We start from the raw sequence: 21,045 nt of genomic DNA, 5'->3' as shown, positions 1-21,045 counted from the left end.
GTGTATGCACAAGGTTAAAATTTCCTCTGTTTCATTTCTCCTGTGGAAAGCTGATTTGACTATGTTGAAATCTCCCTGGGTTTGAGGTCAGGGGCTGCTGGTGGATAGTATGGAGCTTCCCTGACAAAATGGTGTTTCAGTGGTCAACTGCCCTGGCTCAAAGATAACTACATGGTATGTGGCTGATCAGTTGTGTGATGCATCTCATCATGCCTGTGCTGGCACAAGTTTATGAGGATCTGCAGCTTAAAGGTGTAGTGGACAGGCAGTTTGAGACCCTGTTGCTATAAGAAGGGGTTCAAGTGAATCTCACTAAGTCCTTCCAACCAGATAAATGGTTGGCCTTGCATGTCATTTAAGCCTTGTAACTCTCTAGAGCAGGATATCTGCCTTCCTCCAAGCATGCAGGAAAGGCCATCAAGGCTCATTAGTCCCCAGATGACTTTTAATTTGGTTTGCTGAGGAGTACATCACATTTGAAAGAAAGGCAGAGAAGACAAGAAGGTATATAAATTACTTTAAACAAAAGCAGAAAGATAATATTGCACAGGTGGTGGAAACCAAGAACTTCTCTCCTGCTTTCCTGCTGTTCCAGGAGCCAGGGACTGAGCAAACTCAAGTCACCTGGGTGGGTTTTATCACACCAATACCCCAACCAAATTCAACAGGGATTTGAAGTAGATCAAGCCTCAACAACATTTGAAAACTCAGGCTGAGTGAATTAACCTCATGTATTTTGATGGGCCATGAAGGCAGCAGAGAGCTGGAGCACCTTTTGTACAATGACACACTGAAAGCATTAGAGTTGTTCAGTCCAGGAAAAAGAAGACTCTTAGAGCAGCAGTGGAGACCTTAGAGCAGCCTTCCAGTGCCTGAAAGGGCTACAGCAAAGCTGGAGAGGGACTCTTTGCAAGGACATGTAGTGACAGGACAAGGGATAATGACTTTAAACTGGAAGAGGGTAGATTTAGGTTAGACATTAGGAAGAAGTTCTCCACTATGAGGGAGATGAAACACTGGAGCTGATTGCCTGGAGTTATTGTGGATGCCTCATCCCTGGTAGTGTTCAAGGTTGGGTTGGATGGGGCTTGGAGCAACCTGGTCTAGTGGGAGGAGTCCCTGCCTACTGCAAGAGGGTTGGAACCAGATGATCTTTAAGACCCTTTCCAACCCAAACCATTCTATGATTCTCACTACTGGTTTATAAAGGCTTTTCTAAGCACAGAATAAAGGGGAAAGGAACATCTTCATGGGTTTTGTAGCTAGGAGATCAAATACTCACAGGTACCTTTTGAAGCTTCCACCTAGGCCAGCAGGAAGGTCCTGAGACTGTCGTGCAGCCAGGTGAGCACCCTGCTCTCACACAGTGCATCACCTGAGGAAGATTTTGCTGTGGCTTGCATTGAACACAGCAGTGTTATAACTGAGTCACAAATACCACTGAATGCCAAATTCATCTGGAGGGGTGGGCAGGCAAGATAACAAGGGAGATTACAAGATAACAGGATGCAAGGGACTCAGAAAAGCCAGGAAGGCAAACAGACAGACAGACAGACAGACAGAGAGATGAGCAAGCCAGCATGCCCGAAAAACATTGCAGAGCTTTAATTCTTTATAATTTCAGCTCCCCACTACAGCACCCAGAAATTCAGAGACAACTACAGACATCTAGAGAAAAGACCTTCCAGCACACAGTGTGGGATGCCCGAAATACTGATTCAAGGGTAACACAAAAGACCACAGATCAGAAGGAAGAGAAACTGCTTCCGAAATAGGCACAGTCTGCCAAAATTCACATTGCCTCTGTAATGCAACAGTGGCAGGGCAGTTTTCAGCAGTTCTCTAAGAAAACTGGGGAACACAACTGCTACTGGAACCTTTGCTGCTCCTTTCACAAGCCCCTCTTCAGCTATTTGAGCAAGACGCAGCTGAACACTGCTGTGGGTGCTGAGACCTGGGGCCAGCACTGAGGCAAACCCCATTACTACAAACTGCTATGGATTTGAGACAGTGTAGAAAAAGTGGAGGGAAATATGGAAGTGCACATTATTGCCTTTCCCAGATAGTGACCTGCAACTAAGGCATGGGTGAGCTGTACCTCTGCCAGGTACAGGCTCCCTCCCCTAGCAGCATGCAGTCTGTCAGCTTGCACACATAAGTTCTCTCTTTATTTAGCATTTACAGAACATTTTTTTAAAGTATAAAGAAGCTACTTTAAACTCAGAAAGCTGATGGTAATGTTTTTTGCTATGTTCAGTTCATGACACTAATGGCTGTACTTGTAATCTCAATGCAAACAAATTCCAGTGTTGGACACAAAACACAAAAAACGTTTTCTCATGTAAAGTTCAGAGCACCATCAAGATTTCTGTACATCAATGCAGCTTCAAATGACAACAACAAATCTCCTTTGTGTACAGGTGGCAGTTGTCAAAGCTACACCAAACATGCTTTCTTTCACATAATAAAAACACTTCCTCATCTTGGGGGCTTGTAATTAACTTCTAAGTCACAGAAAGACAATGACAGTGGAAAAGCCCAAATAGCTTTCTTATATTCATACTCCCACTAGTTGCTATGGCAGATCAGATGGAAAAGTAGTATGTGACAAGGACTCTAGCATTTCCTTCCTTTTCTTCCATGGCAAGTAAACTGCTGCTCCACAAGTTGAAGAAAGTTTTAAATCTGGACAAAAAACCCATTATCCACTCTTACGAAGTAACTGGGAAGCATTTAAAAACCAGTAGCTGGGAATGCAGACAAAGAAGCTCTAGAGAGGTCAGAAACCAAATACCAGATTCATTTAGATCACCATATTGCAAAATTTAAGTCAATAACAATGCCATAACCTCTCTTACCCAACAGTGCTTTGCAGCTTTACACATGCAGCACTGACCAATAGCTGCACCTGAAATGAAGAGCTCCAACCTAACCAGTATGAAATTTAGACTTTTAGAAAACCAAAAATATCTTTTAACTTTAAAAAGATCTCCTGCATCTCAGTAAAGCACATTCTCCATTTCCCTTTTAATCATTAAAAACATATTCCAAACATCTTTCCATAGTGTCATCAAGCTTAGTAAACTCATCTGTGAACGAATTTATGAACAAATTTAGAGCAGCTATTCCACATAATTCACAACTGCTCAAATTAGATGTGAGACCACCAAACCCTACTGCAATCACATAAGGATTCTGTTTTGATTTAAAAGCTCTATGAAATAATCATTCATCTTGTAAGGTAATAAAGTGATTTGCTTATACACAAGCACAGAACAGTTTAATGAAGAAATGAAAATTCTGTGGTTTAAACCTTTAAAACTTCACCACATGGTTTTGGATAAAAAAGAGGCTGGCAAGCAAGAAAAATGTGCAAGATATGAATCATAAGTGATCATCAGTTGATATTACACAATAAACAGGGTAGAAACTGCTTTGCACTGTCCATGCAGGATTCTTTGTCACTTTTATAGTCTAAATTTCTACTGTGTCCAGTGAGATTTAGCCATTAGGCAAGCAAGTTTTGTAGTAAATTAAGTATTATTTTTTCTGTTGGGTGTTTTTTGTTTGTTTGTTTTTTGCTTTGTTTTTAATACCCTCAAAGTTTTGTCCAGATTTCCACATCCTTTACAGACAGAAAGCACTGAAGGGATGAAATAACTTTAAAAAAAAAAAAAAAAAATCAGTTATTTATTCAGGTATCACTGCTTACCTGGCAAAGCAGGTGAGTGCAAAATACAGAAGTCTCTTTATTCTCAGATATTTACACAGTTCCCTTATGAGAAGAGATTAAGGAGAAATGAATTGCTCTTTCATGCAATACCTGGGAGAGCAACTTCTCACACTCCTAAAGAACACCTAACTATCTGATCACTTCCTTCTCACTACAAACAAAACCAAATACCAGCCAAACTTAAAAAAAATTGTCTTAATTTTACAACCAAAGAAGTAATGTTGTTATGTTTGTGACCTCCACTGAGATAACAAAAACGTTGGTCAGACTGGAAGGAATGCCAGAATTGCTCACCAGGTAGTTTAGAACATTTTAGGATTTTCAGGCACGTTTATTTTACAGCATTTACGCAATGCATCCTTTTTGTTTCTAAAGAAGGAAATAGGAAAGCTGGGGTAAAGTCTAACTGTTAAACAATAAATTATAGAACCACAGTTACTTTTTTTTTGCCTCCCCCTTTTGCAACAGGAATGTTACAGGTTCACCAATCACATTCTCAAATAGGCAATGCTAGTTTTCCTTTTTAATGTCTCCCTTCAGAGAGAGTAAGGGAGCTGCTGAGCAAGTCCCAGAGCTGAAGATGTAAAAAACCCACTTAGATGGAGAGTTTATTTATTTACATGCACATGGGATAACCCATATGGTATCGCCCCAGGTCAGAGAGTACTTCAGGGCTCTTTCCTCTTGTTATATTTGCACTTAATTATCAGCAGTTCTGTCCTGGCTTGCTAGCACTAGAACCTCCACTGTAAAGGTGCTGGTAAATCTGCTTTCCATCTATTTTGACAAGTCAGACATTTGGTCAATTAAATTTAAAAAACATGGGCTTTTATTTGTTGTTGTTTTTCTTGTTTTGTTTTTTAACCATTATGAGAACGTGCTTTGACTCAAGTGTCAAAATTTCGCCCCAGAGATGAAGGGCCCAGGCACTGGCAGGGTCATGCTTCTCACAAGGTCATGTTTTCCTAATGCCTTGCCATAGGCTCTATTTGTTCTGACCTCAAAAGTCAGATAAAGAAATGGCTTGCTTTCTGTTCCACCACAGACATTCTGCACTTCAAAAGACATTATTTTTTAGGGAGAATATTTTTTTTAGGATAGCAGCTTCTAATGTTTATTAATCAAAAAAAAAGGCATTGAAAATTCAGTGGCTTCAAGCTACTAATGGTATCTAAAGTACCAAATACAGCTTTTAAGGGAAGGAAAAGGAAGACTAAATTTGGGTAACTCGCTAAGTTTTCTCCCTCTTGATTTCTTCTCACAATTTAGAACCATTGTGCCACCTTGGATTAGCAGACAGACCATTTTTGCAATTGCAGAAGACTTTAACAATATCATTTGTTTACTTATTCTCACATTCAGCTTTAACAACATTAAAACCAGCTTCAACTAAAACCTCGGTTTTGAGGCCACAGTCGTGCTTTTTACTGAATATCATCTTATTCACAAAATTTTCAGCACTTCATTATTTCCCCCAAGTCATTTCCCCACAGAAGTTATTTCAAGCCAGTGACAAATGCAAGATTGAAAAGGCTCATGAAAATTTATTGCATACTTATTTTCTCAATAGAGTGATTTATTCATAGTTTGAGCCTCATGAAAGTGGGTAAAAGGTGATGTTTTGGCAAATGAGAAATAGCAGGCAATATAAGTCTCTCCCTTCAAATAAAACAAGGATATTGAAGTATGTTATGCAAAAAAACCAAGAATCATACCACCCTTGATGCCAAGAGTAACCACAAATTTAATCTAACATGATAACACCCCGGTGGTACAATGGTCATCATTAAAAGCCAGCACTTATCATTAATTGTTGAGCAATGCTACCCTTGCTCTACAGCTTTAATCAGAGGGGACAGGAGGAGTGCACTATAAACTTAACAGTCTTAAAGCAGCTATTTCCCTGTGAGGGTTATTTCCATGTAAACATTTGCATTTCCCCTGCAGAGTAACTTCTACAGTCAAAACCATAAGAAGTTGTTTCAGATGTTTATCTCAAGTCTTCACAATAGCTAAACTTATACCAACCATGCTTCATACTGAAACCAAAATTTATGTACCTGTGTAAGCTACTCACCAAATGAGCCACAGGTCAAAACACCAGGTGAACAACCCAGCTGCTTTATTCTGAACTCACATACTTAAATATATATCTCCAACAATGTAGGCAGGGATGGACTGGTACTGGTTTGTATATTAATCTCCTAAGGATCATGCGTCTTCCCCAAAGCTGTTTCTTCAGCATTGTTTTTTCCTAAAGGTTCCTCAACTAAGTTATATAATGGATATAACTGGGAAATGAGGAAGATCACAGTGTGCAGCAGTGACTCTGGGATGGCTGTAGAAAGGGACCCCTTTGGGGGAGATTTCCCTAATAGCCTTCCAACAGCATGAGCTTCTGTGTCCTGTCGAGTGCAGCTACTTAGAAGAGACTTAGCTGAAAGCAAAATTACAAGACAGAAAATTACCTTTATCCCGGCCCAAACCAGGACACCAGGCATTTAAAATGCCAGTATTAGCATTTCACAAAGACAAGTGAGTATATAGGATCACTCTCTTACACATCTGAGGATCATGTAATATTTCTTGTGCCTATTCCCACAGCCAAGATTAAGGCACGAGGACCCCAGGCTAGAGTAAGAGTCTTTTCATTGGAGGAAACAATAAGATACTGCACAGCCACAGGCATTAGGAAGATGCTGGATTATCCACAGGTGTAACTACACAGGCTGTGTGTGAGTGGGCACTGAGGCTTGTTGCCTCCACAGAAAAACACCACACTGAAGCCTTTTTGCTCACCTTCTCCCAGTGTAAAGCAACATCAGTGAAGCACAGGTTATCCTACAGCAAGCTGAAATGAGCACAACTTCTTGCTGATTAAATGCCACCAGAAGTGTGAGGCTGATTTTCCATTTATATTAACATATCTGAATCCAGTGGAACTCTTGACAGCATAATTTTGTATAATTACTTGCTACTCACTATTCTCCTGGATTGCAAATATGTTTATCTTTTATAAAATGACGTCAATGTTAAGCAGCTTGCTTTGTTGTTTTACTTCTTAAACTAGTTGGGGCTTATTATGAAAGACAGGGCAGTGTCTTTTCTTCTACTTGTGGTTTGGCAAAAGTCCTCACCAGGATAAAACTATAAAATGGGTCAGAAAGAGGCAGAATGAATGTACCAGCCAAAGTTTCACCTCTTCTCAGAATTTAACAGTGTGAAGTTGCATAATGCACACATACCTGTTGCATTATAATGGTGAAGAACTGTTACTAGGTAACCAGGGATTTCGATTTCAGGATTGTTTGTTAAAAGCTTGAATGTTTCAAGCAAGGTTTTCTAAGAGCCCAGTTTTTAGGTAAATATTCCTATCTTCTTGCTTAATCAGGTGGACACCTCTGAAGTAAACACTACAGCAAATTTCCACATCAGTTTCCTCTTCTAGTCAGAGCCCCCCTCTAATGCCCACCCTGGAGAAACTTCCACATGCACCTCCACCACCACATCACAGCTGTGACAAGACAGATTACCCAACTGTGGGTTAAATGTGACCCTGGAAAGCCAAAAATTCATGTAGCATTTTGTAATGGGCTATAACTATGACTTGAGGAGAACCACAGGTTTGAATTTATCTTCTTTCTTCCACCAGGGAAAAAAAAAACCCAAGAAACCAAAACCAAACCAACCAAACCAACCACCAAATCAGATACAAGCTCTCTCCACCCTCTAAGAATATACTTTGCTTCACATACATATTCCAGAACATACTTCACTAGGGCTTGTCAAGCACTCACAGGACCTTGGATAGAAAGCGATAACAAAGTCCAAAATCCACCGTGGCCATTCAAAAAAAAAAAAAAAAAAAAAAAAAGAAGAAAGTGTAGTGGAATATGAACAGTGTTCTCAGGCTAAAATATTCCAAGCAAACAAACAAGTAAATCAACCCCAGTGGTGACTGCAAGCAAGACAGCCCATGCAGACAACTGCTGCAGTACAGGTTAGGAACAGATCAGTCACACTCCCTACTTCTACCAGATGCACTTTCTAAAAATATTTGTGATGGATTCACTTAATCTGTTTCAGCAAAGTGCAAAGCAGAAGAGGACACTGATCACAAGCAAGGCCCAAGTGCCTTTCTTACCTCCTACAGAAAGTGGCAGATGTGACCAGCAGAGGTGGCTGCCACAGGTGTCAGATTTGCACAGCCTTTGTTAAATTTGCAATAGACTGCACTAGAATACATGAATTGAATCGTACATTAACAGTGTTGTTAATGCTCTGACTGTCAATCTAGGTTATTAAAGTAAGCTAATGCTATTCAGAAAACATGTTAGCCTATTAGCAATTCAAGAGACAATTCCTGGTGGATAGGTTATTGGAAAATCAGTAATGAAACCCATGTGACATTCACAGGTGCCTTTTACAGTGCTTGGTCAATACAGCACCTATTACAGAGAAGAGGTCAACTCATTTAGCCTCCCACCTCTTCACATGTAACACAATATAACCCTGGTATCCCCATTGCTACTGTCTCACACCAGGCCACCATATCCCATCACGTGCCATTCCACAGACATCTATATATAGAATAAAATGACACTGTACAGTATATATGTCTCTCTGCAAACACATTACATGGCCTTTAGGAAGAGACTCAGCTTACAGATACCTTGGTAGATACAATATTTGGCCACTCAAGAAACAAACGCTATTTAAATATCACAGCTTTTTAAAAGGTTCGTAAAAGATTCTCCAAATCTTACACACCAGCCAAACAAAGATGCATATGTATCACTTCAGAACGAGGGTTCCCCTGGATGGTGCAGCATGGCCAGCTTATGGCCCAAAGAGAGGACAAAGTGGGGCACCTGAAGGAGAGGGGCAGAGGGGATTTTATTTGCCCAGGAAGGGAACCAAGCATGATCCCTGCCCGCTTCTCATTCCCTTTCTTGGAAGGGGAAGATGGTTGCTCTCAGTTTGGGAAGTGCCTTGTGCACCTGGAGGTTGCCCCTAGTCTGCTTTAGACCCAGAAAATGGAACTCCATGCCCTCAACTGGAACAGCAGCTTCAGCCTGTCCACCTCACAAGAACTACAACCATAATGCTACCCACACTGGTACTAACCATTATCAGGCCCCATTTTTCCTGAAGCTTTAAAAAAAATGTCCAAAGCAAGCAAGACCCTCTTCCACAGCAAACCTCTGCACTAAGAAGGGAGGAGTCAACATTCCAAGGGAAAGATTAGGAAAATAAAGGTGCAAGCTGGAGAATGCTGTTGCTAAAGGATCTGGGAGTCTGTGCTTGTCTGCCCCTAGGTCCAAAGAAAATTAGAGACTATAAGTACAGTATACACACTAAAAATAGATAAGGAAGATGGAAAAGAAGCCAGAATTTTATTAATTTCTTTTTTAACTGCAAAGCTCAAACAATTCTCTACCATGCTAGAGATTTAATGGAAGTATGAATAAAAATCTTCAGTTTTAAAGTGCAGAGTGCATTTTTAACTGATCAAGAGTTGATCCTTGCAACAGCAAAAAACAGTCTAATTAGAGCTACCCTGTGAAACCTACCCTCCCCTGGGATGAGCAGTCAAGAGCACAGTAACAACCACTTGTTTTGACAGTGGCTACCACAGTCAGATCCTCAGGAGCACAAAAAGGTTAAAAGTATTATGTGAGACTGGTCCTTCAAATAGGAATGAAGCACTATGACTACTTCTTTAAGACATTCAAACTGCCTTTCTCCTTCCCTGCAGTCATCAACATGGAACCCTGCGGCTGCGTTACTGCAAAAAGAGACTTCGTCCACATCTATCTGCAGAGGACTCTGTGCTTTACCAAGACAGCAACAGTTCAGGCTGCAATTTCAGTTATTATTTTATTGTGTCCAAGTGAGCAGCAGCTCTGCAGCTTCTGCTGAAACAGCACCACCACAGTGCTGAAACCGCACGCTAAATTACGCTTGTACTATTTTGCAGATAACACGAAGGTTGATATTCAGCCCGTTAGAGTAACACCACGGAAGTATGGAACGTGGAATTTTGAGAGCTGGGAGGGCAGTAAAACAAATAAAATAAAATTAATGACTCAGTAAAAGGACTGTGCACACTTCTGCCCCCTCCCCAGTGGGGCTGTGCACTGCCATTTCAGCAGCCTGCCTGCAGCTATCCCTGCCATACCCTGGCAGGGACACAAGCCAGCACAGGTAGGCACTCACAGCTGGTGCCGAAGGCAGGTGTGTCTGGAAACAAAACATCCCTTTTCCTCCGAAAACTAAACCTATAGCCCATGCTGCGGAGGCAGCTGCATAGACAGAGCACGCTGGGTGTGCAAGCAGACAGCCGTAGGTGGGGTGAGCAGAGGGCCAAGCCCGGCCGGGCTCGGCTGCGCTCCCTCACCGCATCGCAGCCCCCGCTGCTGCAGTGGAGCGGTGGGAGGGAGATGTTCGCTCGGGCGCAGGGAGCAGTCAGACCCCCGGGGCTCACCGGGAGGGGATGGCCCCGGGGCACCTACATCCCTTTAAACCTCTGAGCCGCTCCCAGCCCACGGAAGGCTCCCCCCACAGAGAGGGCTGCGCGCATTTCGGGGCGCTACATGGACCCCCTTACCTCTCGCCCCCCGGCACAAGGAAGCCAGAGGTCTCCCGGAGCCCCGTTAATACATCGACCCATCACACGGCGCCCGGGCAGCGGGATCGGAGCGGTGCTACCCTCCCCGCCAGGGCCGGAGTCCCGGCTCCCCCCCGTGCTCCGGACCGGGCATCCCGGCACCGGCACGAGCTCCATGCCCGCCTGCCCGCCCAGCCATTTGGGCCGGGGGCTGTCCCGGCCCGACACGTACCTCTGCAGGGGCATGACTTCGCAAGCCATGCTGGCCATGGGGCCGCCGCCCGCTCAGCCGCCCGCTCGCCTCTCTCCTCGCCGCACCCGCAGCGCCTCGCCGCGGGGATCCGGCAGCGCGGTCCGGCCCCGGGGAGGGGCGAAGGGGCCGCCAGCCCCCGGTTGGCGGCTGAAGGCGGCCCGGCCCGACCCGGCCCGCCCCACTGCCAAGGGTCCCGGCCCGGCCCGGCCCCCGTTCGCTGCCGCCGGGGAGAGAGGGACACCCGGCCCGGCCCACCCCACCCCACCGCCAAGGGGCCCGGCCCGGCCCACCAGCTGCGGCAGCCACAGGTTAACCAGAAGAGGTGTATGTTGCCATTGTATCATAGGATTTTAGACTGGAAGGGACCTTAAAGAAAGATCATCCAGTTCCAACCCCTCTGCATGGGCAGGGACATCTCCCACTAGACCAGGTTGCTCAAAGCCCCATCCAACCTGGCCTTGGAAACAACTCCTTTGGGCAACCTGTGCCACTGGTGCCGGACCTGCAAGAAATACCGCAATCTGAGGACTAATTGCCAGAGGATACTTTTTAACACCCCACGAGGTCTTTTGTATCCTTTTTAGTAACTGTAATCCACTCACCCTTCTTCCTAAATGTCACCCCCTCCCCACGGAGTTGCTAGGTCCTCTCTGGGGCAGGTGGGATGCTCACGGGCAGGGTGCTCAGACTGCACCTGGCCCAACCAAAGCTCTATGAGACCACTGCTGAGCTGATCCGTCTCTGAAAGCTGCACCAAGCCACACACACAGCTTCACCATGTATAGGTGTCACAGGGGCTGGCACAACTGAGCCTCCGAACGTACCACTCCTTGTGTTATATACATAGCCAACACTTTGGTACATACCCAAAGTGTTATTTTTTTAACCTTTGCACCTCCTCTGCCCAGAATACCCAAGGAGTCATTTTCAACTTCTGCCAGTATTGGAATGCTGGAGGAACATTCCTCCAACTTCTGCTCCTGCCCTACCTGTGAGTGCTCTTACCACATTACACACTTCATGTGATGGGGAAAGGGACAATCTCAAACTGATAAAGGTGAATAAGAGAAGAGAGCCTTTCAACATTTTAGGTGGTAAAAGCCTAAGGGCTAATTCTGGCACAGCTAGATGTATCAGTCTTGAAAAATTCAAGTCAACATTAAAAGTGTTTTTTTGGAGAAAGCTGTGGCAAGAGCTTAGTATCTTTATGTTTAAGACTTCCATACAGATGTAGGTCATGTGAATTAGAAATGAGCCACACCAGCTTTCTAGAGAAGCAGCAGACACCCACTGGTTAGCAGAAGGATGTAAGATTCCACAGGGATGCCTAACAGATTTTTACTTTTCTCAGCAGAAAGCAGGTGTTTTCTAGCTTAAAAACAAGAGCAGTGGGCAGCTGAATCCTCAGAGAGTGGTGGCACAGAGTGGATGCAGAGGCCAGTTGAGAAGTGGCTGTGCTTCAGTACACAGAACTGTTTAATATTTGCTCCTGTCAGCAGCCTGACTGGAAGAAGTGTGTTAGTAATGCTTCTGTCCATTGCCTCAGCACAAACCTCTTCTGCCCTGCCACATTCACGCCAGGCCCTTTTTTAGGAAAATCATCAATGCTGATAATGCACTGTGCCATCATAGATCTGGGCTGCTCTTATCTGTAGCAATTAAATGAATATCTTGATGACTTCCTGTTAAATTAAACGTGCCATATGCGCTCTTAAGCAACTAAAACCATGAGAGAAAGATTTTACTCTGATACATAAAACTGCTTCAGTATAAAACAAAAGCACCTTGTGCTGTTTCAAAATTTGACAATAAATCAAATTGCCTCTTCCTAGCCAGTCTTTTTTATATACACACACAATAGTTCTTAGTTTATTACACTTCTATATACTGTTACCATCGGGACACCAATAATAAAAAAAAAACACAATCTTTTTTTTTCACATTTAACTAAGGGCCCACCTACACAGAGAAGGAGTCCGGGTTCTCCAGAGCAGCTTGCTGAATAAACAGAAGTGGAACAACTTAAATAGCTGCTGTTCTCTCAATTTATAGCCTAGTAACTTTACCATAACTTCCATGGGACTTGCCCATTTAAATGAGCTTAAAGGTACTCAGATCCTTGACAAAGAATTCACAAACAAAAAAGGAGATGCTGTAATAACCAGCAAGATAAATTTATGAATTAATATCAGTGAAGAAGGTTAATTCATGGGTACATGCTAAAATCAACCAAACACCTTGGGAGAACATTAAAATTTTCCTGGGCCATCAATACCTTCAGATCTACCTTTCAGTTTCAGTTCTCTTTGCTTGGAATTTTTCACAAAAGGGTGTCAGTTTCCTCCTCTTCTTCCTCATCTGCCTCTTTAACATCACCAAAAACATCCTGAATAAGAAGTACCCTTGTGCTCACATTTCCCTGCATTCCCACTGGCATGCAGCTTCAACACCTATCAAAAAAAAGGAGCTCTAAGATGAAAAAATGCAGCTGGTGAACTTTTGCTAGCACTGCTGATTTTCCCAAGGCTTTCTTGTCTCTGAAGCAGCTGCAAAGAAGATTTTAACATGGAGAAATGTCAGAGAGAGTGAAATTTAGAGAAGTACTTCGAGGCAGAGTGGCCAACTGTTGATAAGAGCAGAAGTACCTGCTCCTCAAACACCAGGAAATCTCCCCACTGTGCATAGTTCAGTCTGTATCATCTCAGTGAATCACTCACTCTGCTAAACAAGCACACAACTTCTTAATTCTTTACCTCACTGCTCACAGGTACAGACCACAAGCAATGTATTTGTGGCACAAAGTAGGCACACAAAAGGTGCCAGAAAACTGTCTGATCTCCAAACCATTCCACTTCCTTCTTGCAGATGTTTATGTTAAAGCCAACTTGCTACTTGTCAGAGACAGGAATTCCTACTCTTCCCCTGCCCTCTTACACCCTTTTTACCTTTTATAATTCCAGCTGGGTTATTATGTATAAAACATTGGATTATATAACTTTTTATTTTGGATTTGTCTGTACTTGTTGAGTTTGTTCTCCCATGTTAAATGTGGAAACCAAAACCTCTTCTGCAAATTTCATACAATTCTTGCTCAGAAAAAAATTGCTTTCTAATGCACAGAAAGGCAAAACTCACCTGTTGGCAGCAACAATGCACCACAGTGGCTCTTTACTGTAGCTTCAAACATACATACAGAGAATGGGGGGGAAAAAAAACCCTTCTCTTAGGACAGGCACAGAATCCTCTCCACTGACTGTATGCTCCTCAGTATATTGCAAATACTTCATCAAAAGGGACAACAAATTACAATAAAAACAACAAAGCCCTCTAAAATACAAACATATACCTCCATACTTCAGCAGCTGCACCAAGGGAACACCTGGGTTCAAACTATTTGATTTGCAAATCTCTTACTGAGATTCAACAAAGGAAAAAACACACAAACATGAATAACCATTTTTTCCCATCACCATCGACATTTAAAGAACGAACACATGTTTAAAAAGGAAGTATCCTGTCAGTCATCATTACAGAAGTGCTTTCTTCTCCTTCTCTCCTTTTCATACTTAGCTGCACACCAAGTAATTTTCTTAGTGTATAAAGCAACAAAAAAGGAAGATCTGTGAACAGCACCAGAGGCTAAAAGATCTAAGTGATAAGGGATTTTGAGGATGTGGCTGTGTCTGCCTCCTGAAAAGCAGCTATCCCTTCTCTTACTGCACCATCACACACAATTAGATACTATTTTTCTAAAAATAGAAAAAAAATATATTTTGCCTGGTCTGATAAAATCTGAGGTTTTTAAGATGCTGGAGTTCTTCTCAATAACATCAGTGTATTCCCAGTGTTTACTGAGTTATGCAATAATTTTCCCCAGGCAGAAACATGAAATGCAAAGCAAAGATATGATCAGACTGAAAATTAAAGAATGTACTTTAAAAAACACCAGTAATACAAAATTTAAAATGCCATTATTTATAAACACGTACAAGTATCGATACATGCATTTTTCTCTTTAGAGTATCTGTGCACATAAACATCAACAATTATAAATACCCTGGAAAATCTCCCGCAGGCCAGAAGATTGGTTGTGTACACATTAAAAAATGCAAGTCACATGTAAATAGAAACCATATTTGGAAACTGTAGCCCTTCATGCCCAAAGCAAATAGACAGAGGATTAAATAGGCCCTGTCCAAAAGAGCACAAACAGGAAGAAAGGGTAACTCACATGTTGAAAATGTAATTTAGTAAAAGGGAATCCTCAGAAAGGGGTCAAGTACTAACAGTGACTTCCCAAGGCTGGTATTAAGCCCTGTATCACTTAATGCTTTCAACAATGATCTGAAAGGAAATGCAAAATAATACTCGTGGTTATTTTTGTATGTTTTGTGCAAGCCAGCATTAGAAGTTTTAGGACTGCCATACAGGAGTCAGATCTGGAAAATATATGCAAGATGACGGGTCCCACAGAGGGATACAGTGTCATGCCAGATCAACACTTCCATATAAGCCCTGAGTTACCATGTAGCTAAAGAAATTAACATTATCCTCCGAGGCATCAACATGGATATTGCATGGAAAAGGTGTATTTCATCTATATTTCCTACTGGGGCAGTTGCTACAAAAGACTGATCAGTTCAGGAATTCCCACTCTCAAGCAAGTTGTGAAAAACTGAAGAGTGTCCAGTGACAAGCTGTGGAATAATTGCTAAAATTGCTAGAAATGATCCAGATTGCATCTGTGATCTTTAAGTAAAGGTACAGCATTTGGAGCTGGTGGAATGTGGGCAGTGGACCCTGACTACCACAGATGTGGCCCTACCAGGGGTACTCAGTGTGCTAACCCCAAGGGAGATTGCATGGAGGGTGGAGCAGAGTGGGGACACCTCAGATACACCCTGTGGCAACAATACCCACTAACTGCACTAACCCTGGGCCAACAACCTGCCACACTTAAACAAATGCTGTTCCTGGAGTGTGCTTTTGCTCACCATAATATCATTTTAATATAAAAACCACGCCTCTGTCCTTAAAGTTACCCATCTCCAAGGTGCAACCACCCTTCGCGGAGGCTGAGCACCGAATTTTTTGTAGCCTATACCTTTAAATGCAAAGCAAGAGAACCTCACACCAACCACAATAAACTCAAGCTCCACCTGTCAGATAAAACAGTATAAAAATAGGTAGCAGGGGGACGGATGTTAGGGAAGACACCATCACAGGAACACCCCTGCTAAGCCTCTCTTTCCCCCACTGGGATGCCTTTGGGGAAGATTCAAACCCTTTATGTCTGCAGAGTCTCTTTAATAGTATAAATATCTACACCCACAGTTTCCTCCCCACCACCCTGAGATCCATTTAAGCCTAGGTATTCTGCATGTGCTGCTTCTTTTTGCAGACAGGAATCAATCACCAGCAATCCAAAAGAACTTGTATACTGTTGCTTTAATAAATCACACTATTCATTAATCTTGTGGTAAGAAACCTCATTTAAGCACGACCGAATTTCAGTGCATTTCTGCAATAATTCTTTACTCGTGTGGTGTTAGCAGTGCATCCAGATCCTTGTTTTCCAGTCAAAATCTAACTCCAGTCTCCACCAGCTCCTTTAGTATCTGGGGGCCAGCTGGATTGAAAGGGGGTTTATTTTATTCCAAATTTCTTCACTTGCTTTAGCACAACACAAGCCATGAAGGGAGTACAAGCACTTAACCCCACATATTTAGGGCTTTGCAAATAAAACAGCCCATGCCTGCAGGAAATGCCAATATTTGATGTAGTGCTCATAAGCTGAACAAGATCCAATGGCTAGGAGTCAAAGACAAGATTAATTATGACTAGAAAGGAGATATTTCTAAACAGTGAGGATAACTCCTGACACAACTCATCAAAGATGATGGTGAGTTTTTAGTGTCCTAGTACTCAGATGTTATTTGCAGAATTCTAATACTCATTTTCTTAACTAATACTCCGGTTGTCTAAAAAGAAGCAGGTTGTTCCCAATTGATTTTATTTTACCCCTTTTTAAGATCCAATGGCTAGGAGTCAAAGACAAGATGAATTATGACTAGGAAGGAGATATTTCTAAACAGTGAGGATAACTCCTGACACAACTCATCAAAGATGATGGTGAGTTTTTAGTGTCCTAGTACTCAGATGTTATTTGCAGAATTCTAATACTCATTTCCATAACTGATACTCCTGTTGTCTAAAAAGGAGCAGGTTGTTCCCAATTGATTTTATTTTACCCCTTTTATTTTTGGCACTGGCATAGCTATACAACTATTGCTGCCATATCTGGGGGGAATATACTGGGTGTTTTTTGCACTGTAGCTCATCTATTCTTTCCTGCAACTTGGAGGCCAAATTACCTTTTAAACAAAGCTAGTTAAAATTTCTTCAAGGAGGAAACATTCCAGAACCGTTCCTTAAACTTGCTGGGACAGGAGAAAAGCAAACACCAATGTGAAAGCTTCTCAGAGCTTGAGGTTCTCAGAGTTCCTGATCTCAGCCAACAGATAAGCACGCAAGCACCTTTCCCATCCTGAGGGACACCTCAAGCTCCCAGGAGCCCTGGATTCTGCTCTGGCTCCTCTTCATTAAGCAGCAGTGTCCTTTGCAAGCACTGCCACACCCGCTTGTCAGCTGCTTTAACTTGTTCCAAAAGGCTCTCACCCAATGGGATAGCCCAGAATCACTTCTTGGCCTCCCTCCTGAAGGAGGGGGAGGATTGGGAGTAGGTTCCTAAAGGGTTTTCTGGGAAAGCATCAAGTAATGAATGGTTGTGCCAGCTAATCTGCTGTGGGAACAGGGCAAAGCATGCTGTGCAATGGGTCACCAGGCTCCTCGTTTGCACCAGTTACTTCAAGTGCCAGAGCATGAGAGAGCAAGCAAACATGTGGAAGTCTGGTTGTGTACAAGCCTTCTCACAGCAGGCTTTCCCCAAAGTCCTGCTAATCTAATGAAATGCCCAAATATTAATTAAAATTCCTTTTAAAAATTCAGCTGGTTCAGAGCAGTGAAAATGTTTGTCATAGAAAACACTGAAGCAAAAGCATTCACTAACAAAAAGACCCAGAAAGTTTTAAACTTTAAATACCAAGTTTAAAGCACTTGGTATTCCCTGCATTATTTACATTCCTTACCAAAAATGTCACTGGTTTCACACTCTCCTACCTTTCAAAAACATCCTTCCAGTTCTCTAGAAAATTACTGCCCTTTGAACACCATGCCTCTGCACTCACCATGTTTCCTGCTTTCTAAAGCATCTCTAAGTGAAATGCTTGTAGGTCACCCTTAGCCTTATGAAAATAACAACCATATCAGAAGGGGCTGGGCAAAGTGGAGGAGCAGGATGCAACATTCATGTGGAGGCCACACAGCTTTTTACTCCAGTGAGAGATAAACAGCCATCCCTGTTGGCCAAGGAGGCAGCCTGGCAGAGTTATCCTCCAGAAAATCCCTCTAGAAATAGCTCTTCTTCAGCTAATAAGAAGACTGAAAAGAGTCCTCCCTTTGCACAAGTGCCTCAGCAGTCATTCTGGCTCCTGGGAGAGGTGGTGGGAAAAAATGAGTTGGCAGGAAAGAGACTCTGGCTGGACACTAAGAGAACATTGAGCTGGGTGAGAATAATGCCATCTCTTTGCCTAGAGCTGGAAGACACATCTGCCATGCAAACAAGGGAGATCCTGGCTGAAAGACAACTCTGATCAGATCTATGAAAACCTGACTGCATTTGCCCAGACCACAGCCCTCTCAGGCCAGTTCCAGGAATTTTTCCTGCACCCAGCTGTGCATGCATCAAGAATTATGGATTATTGTTTAGGCACAGACAGGTACTGATGCTAGGTTAATCAGCACAGCTCACCGCTGTGCCCCTCATTTGCTACATCAGCTTTGAGCCCAACCACTCCCTGTGTTTTCAGGATGTGTAAACACATTCCTATCCTGCTGCAGGCCAGTCTGAGCAATGTCCAAAGTGGCACAAGTGGATCCCAAAGGGAAACAAAAGTTTAGCATAAGCCTATGTTTAGTTACTGAAATAATTCAGGATAAAGAGAGAAAGGTCTGTAAACTTGCAACATCCCAACCCACCTTCAAAGTCCTGGAAAAAGGCCCCTTTTCTACTCAAGGGGCATAAATCCATAAAAAACTAACTAAGTTCTAAAGTGAAATTTATTTTCTGTAGTCTCGGTTGCCCTGTAAGAATGGCAGTCACTTTATTTTTTCACAACTTGACACTTTCTGGAGTTTCAGACTCAGATATTTTTGAAAGAAACTTCTATGAATTTTACAAAGCATAATGCACTGTTAGCAGTGCTCCCAGCAGAGTAATAATTTCCTGGTGGTTAGGTGGTTCCTACCCATAATGAAGGACAATAAAACGATTTTATTAGATATTTATCCCTCCCTACATGACTCAAACTTTCTGAATGCAGACAGCCTGGAGACTGCGAAAGGGCATGAAGAATTGGTGGTGGCATCTCGTTTCCAGGAATTCTGTCAAATCCTTGACTGGAAATTAGTACCATCCAGGAGCCCTCCAGTACTTTGTTTGCAGTCACCTAGTGGGATCTCTTTGCAGTCATCCCTAGTGCCTCTTGCAGCAGGTGCCAAATGAAAAGGAAAACTTTGGTACAGAAACAGAACCACCTTCACATTTCCCAACTGCAACCCTCCCAGGCCAGGAGGAAGGCACTGAGCCAATGTGAGAAAGTGCAGTTTGAAGGTAAGCTGTCAGCTTGGGATCACATTCCTTACAACAGATAAAATAAGAGGAAATCTCTCATGGCCACTGACCATGCAAGATGAGGATTTTACAACACCGAAACAGCTCAGACAAAGAGATGCAAGAAAAGTGACAAGAGCATCAAGTGACAGTCCTGCCCTGCCACCCCCCAGCCTTTTCTTTTTAGGCAGCCAGCTGACTACTCTGATTAAAATACACATATGTGTCATGGGAAGTCACAGCTGAACTCCATCAGCCTCTGGTGCAACGTGCTGAACACAGCGTCCAAATGCAGAGTTCATGCAGCTGAGCTGGGAAGTCACAGCAGCAAACAAATCTGGCTGAGAACTCGGTGACCTCTGCCCACTGATCCTGCTGCAGGATGCAGACCCAGGTCCCCTCTGGGAAGCCTCACAGGAAGAAGAATACCTCACAGCTTCAGGTGGTAGAAAACTGCTTGCTCTGCAAAGCTCCCGGAAACAAGGGACACTCTGCTGAACCTCCTCAGCTGAACAATGCACCAGGCACTTCAGGAGGGAGCTATGGAAGCTACAGGAGAGGGAACTACTCGATGCAGTCAATTATTGCAAGTGACAGTGCAGAGGCCCTGCCTCTTCCCTCTTTGACAGTAAGACACATCAGTAATGGGTATCTAGGGGTTTTGTAAATGCAAATATTAAAAGCACAAAGATTTCCCAGGCTGGCTTAGATTCCTTATTACCCATCGTGTGTTCTCTCTTAGGAGGTCACTGAACCTTTTTACCTGAAAATGACTTCAAGGTTGTCACAGATGTTTGCACCTTATTTCCTACAGAAAAACCATCATCCGACCCAGTTGGTATCAGTAAGTCACCAGCCTCATGAAATGAAGTGACTTCATCCTCACGGCAAAAGCAGATACAAAAAAATGAACAAGATGACACAAAGAATCCTTCCAGCAGAGATGGTCATGCCTTTGGTACAAGAAGGGAGTGAGGTTTTTTTTCAGCTTTGTTACTCAATTGCTGTGAACTTACTGTAGTCCCTTTCTGGTTTCTAAGGCTGCTGGATGCTGTCCCAGGAAACAGGAAAAACTCATATACTTGGTTCACAGATTGAAAGAAGAACTTTTGTTTTAGTATGCACATTATGGCACTGAAGTGCTGCTTTCTACATCTAACAGTTGCCAGGCCTTATTTTCATTTCTGACTCCTGTTCCTTCCAAGATAAACCTCCATTTCCATGGCACAGGTCACAGCATCAGATACCAAGTGTTCTCCATCCAACAAGCAATAGTTTGTTACCATCTGAATCTTGCATAGAAAAGCAAAGATAAAGTGGCTAGAGGTGAACAGGGTGGTTAGAATATTGTAATGCACAAAGACTACTCTAACGGAGTAACCTGTTCAGGGTAGAAGAGAAAGGGCAAATGGTTGGAAAATAAACTGAAATCCACCCAGGTGACTTCCATGGAAAAAAAAAAAATCTACATAATTACATGTTTCTGTTACTGTCATTACATCTTGGCTCTAGACAGAGGAGAAGAACCCAGGAAGAGTTGAGACCACACCCTGACTCACCGTTCAGTCACCTACCTTGGAAAGACACATCAATCACATGTCATTGTGGCTGCATTTTTAGAAAACTGAATGCTTTTCTTAACACCTCATTATGTAAGGCAGTTCCTAGTGCCAGCATCTCACAATACAAGAAAGAAGGGAATTGATTGCACAGGAGGG

At 42.9% G+C, this 21,045-nt stretch overlaps 1 protein-coding gene across 29 annotated transcripts in view; it reads right to left on the bottom strand.

Moving 5' to 3' along the window:
- FAM13A (family with sequence similarity 13 member A) overlaps positions 1–21,045 on the bottom strand; it is a 129,587-nt gene that overhangs the window by 50,903 nt on the left and 57,639 nt on the right. For 2 of the 29 annotated variants that reach the window (XM_071742881.1, XM_071742883.1), the window contains exon 1: positions 11,199–11,352. The exons of 21 other annotated variants lie outside the window; for them this stretch is intronic. Coding sequence is in view for 4 of the 8 variants with exons in the window: in XM_071742875.1 (XP_071598976.1) it covers positions 10,576–10,613 (38 nt within the window). In the remaining 4 variants the exon portion in view is untranslated. Of the gene's footprint in view, positions 1–10,343; positions 10,498–10,575; positions 10,729–11,198; positions 11,353–21,045 lie in introns of those variants that run through there. 6 more of the 29 variants (XM_071742875.1, XM_071742879.1, XM_071742880.1 and 3 more) reach the window with 4 other exon arrangements.

This window comes from Heliangelus exortis, chromosome 4, assembly GCF_036169615.1.
Source record: "Heliangelus exortis chromosome 4, bHelExo1.hap1, whole genome shotgun sequence".
NCBI lineage: Eukaryota > Metazoa > Chordata > Aves > Apodiformes > Trochilidae > Heliangelus > Heliangelus exortis.
The sequence above is the reverse complement of the archived record's forward strand: the minus strand, read 5'-3'. Positions and strand labels throughout refer to the sequence as shown.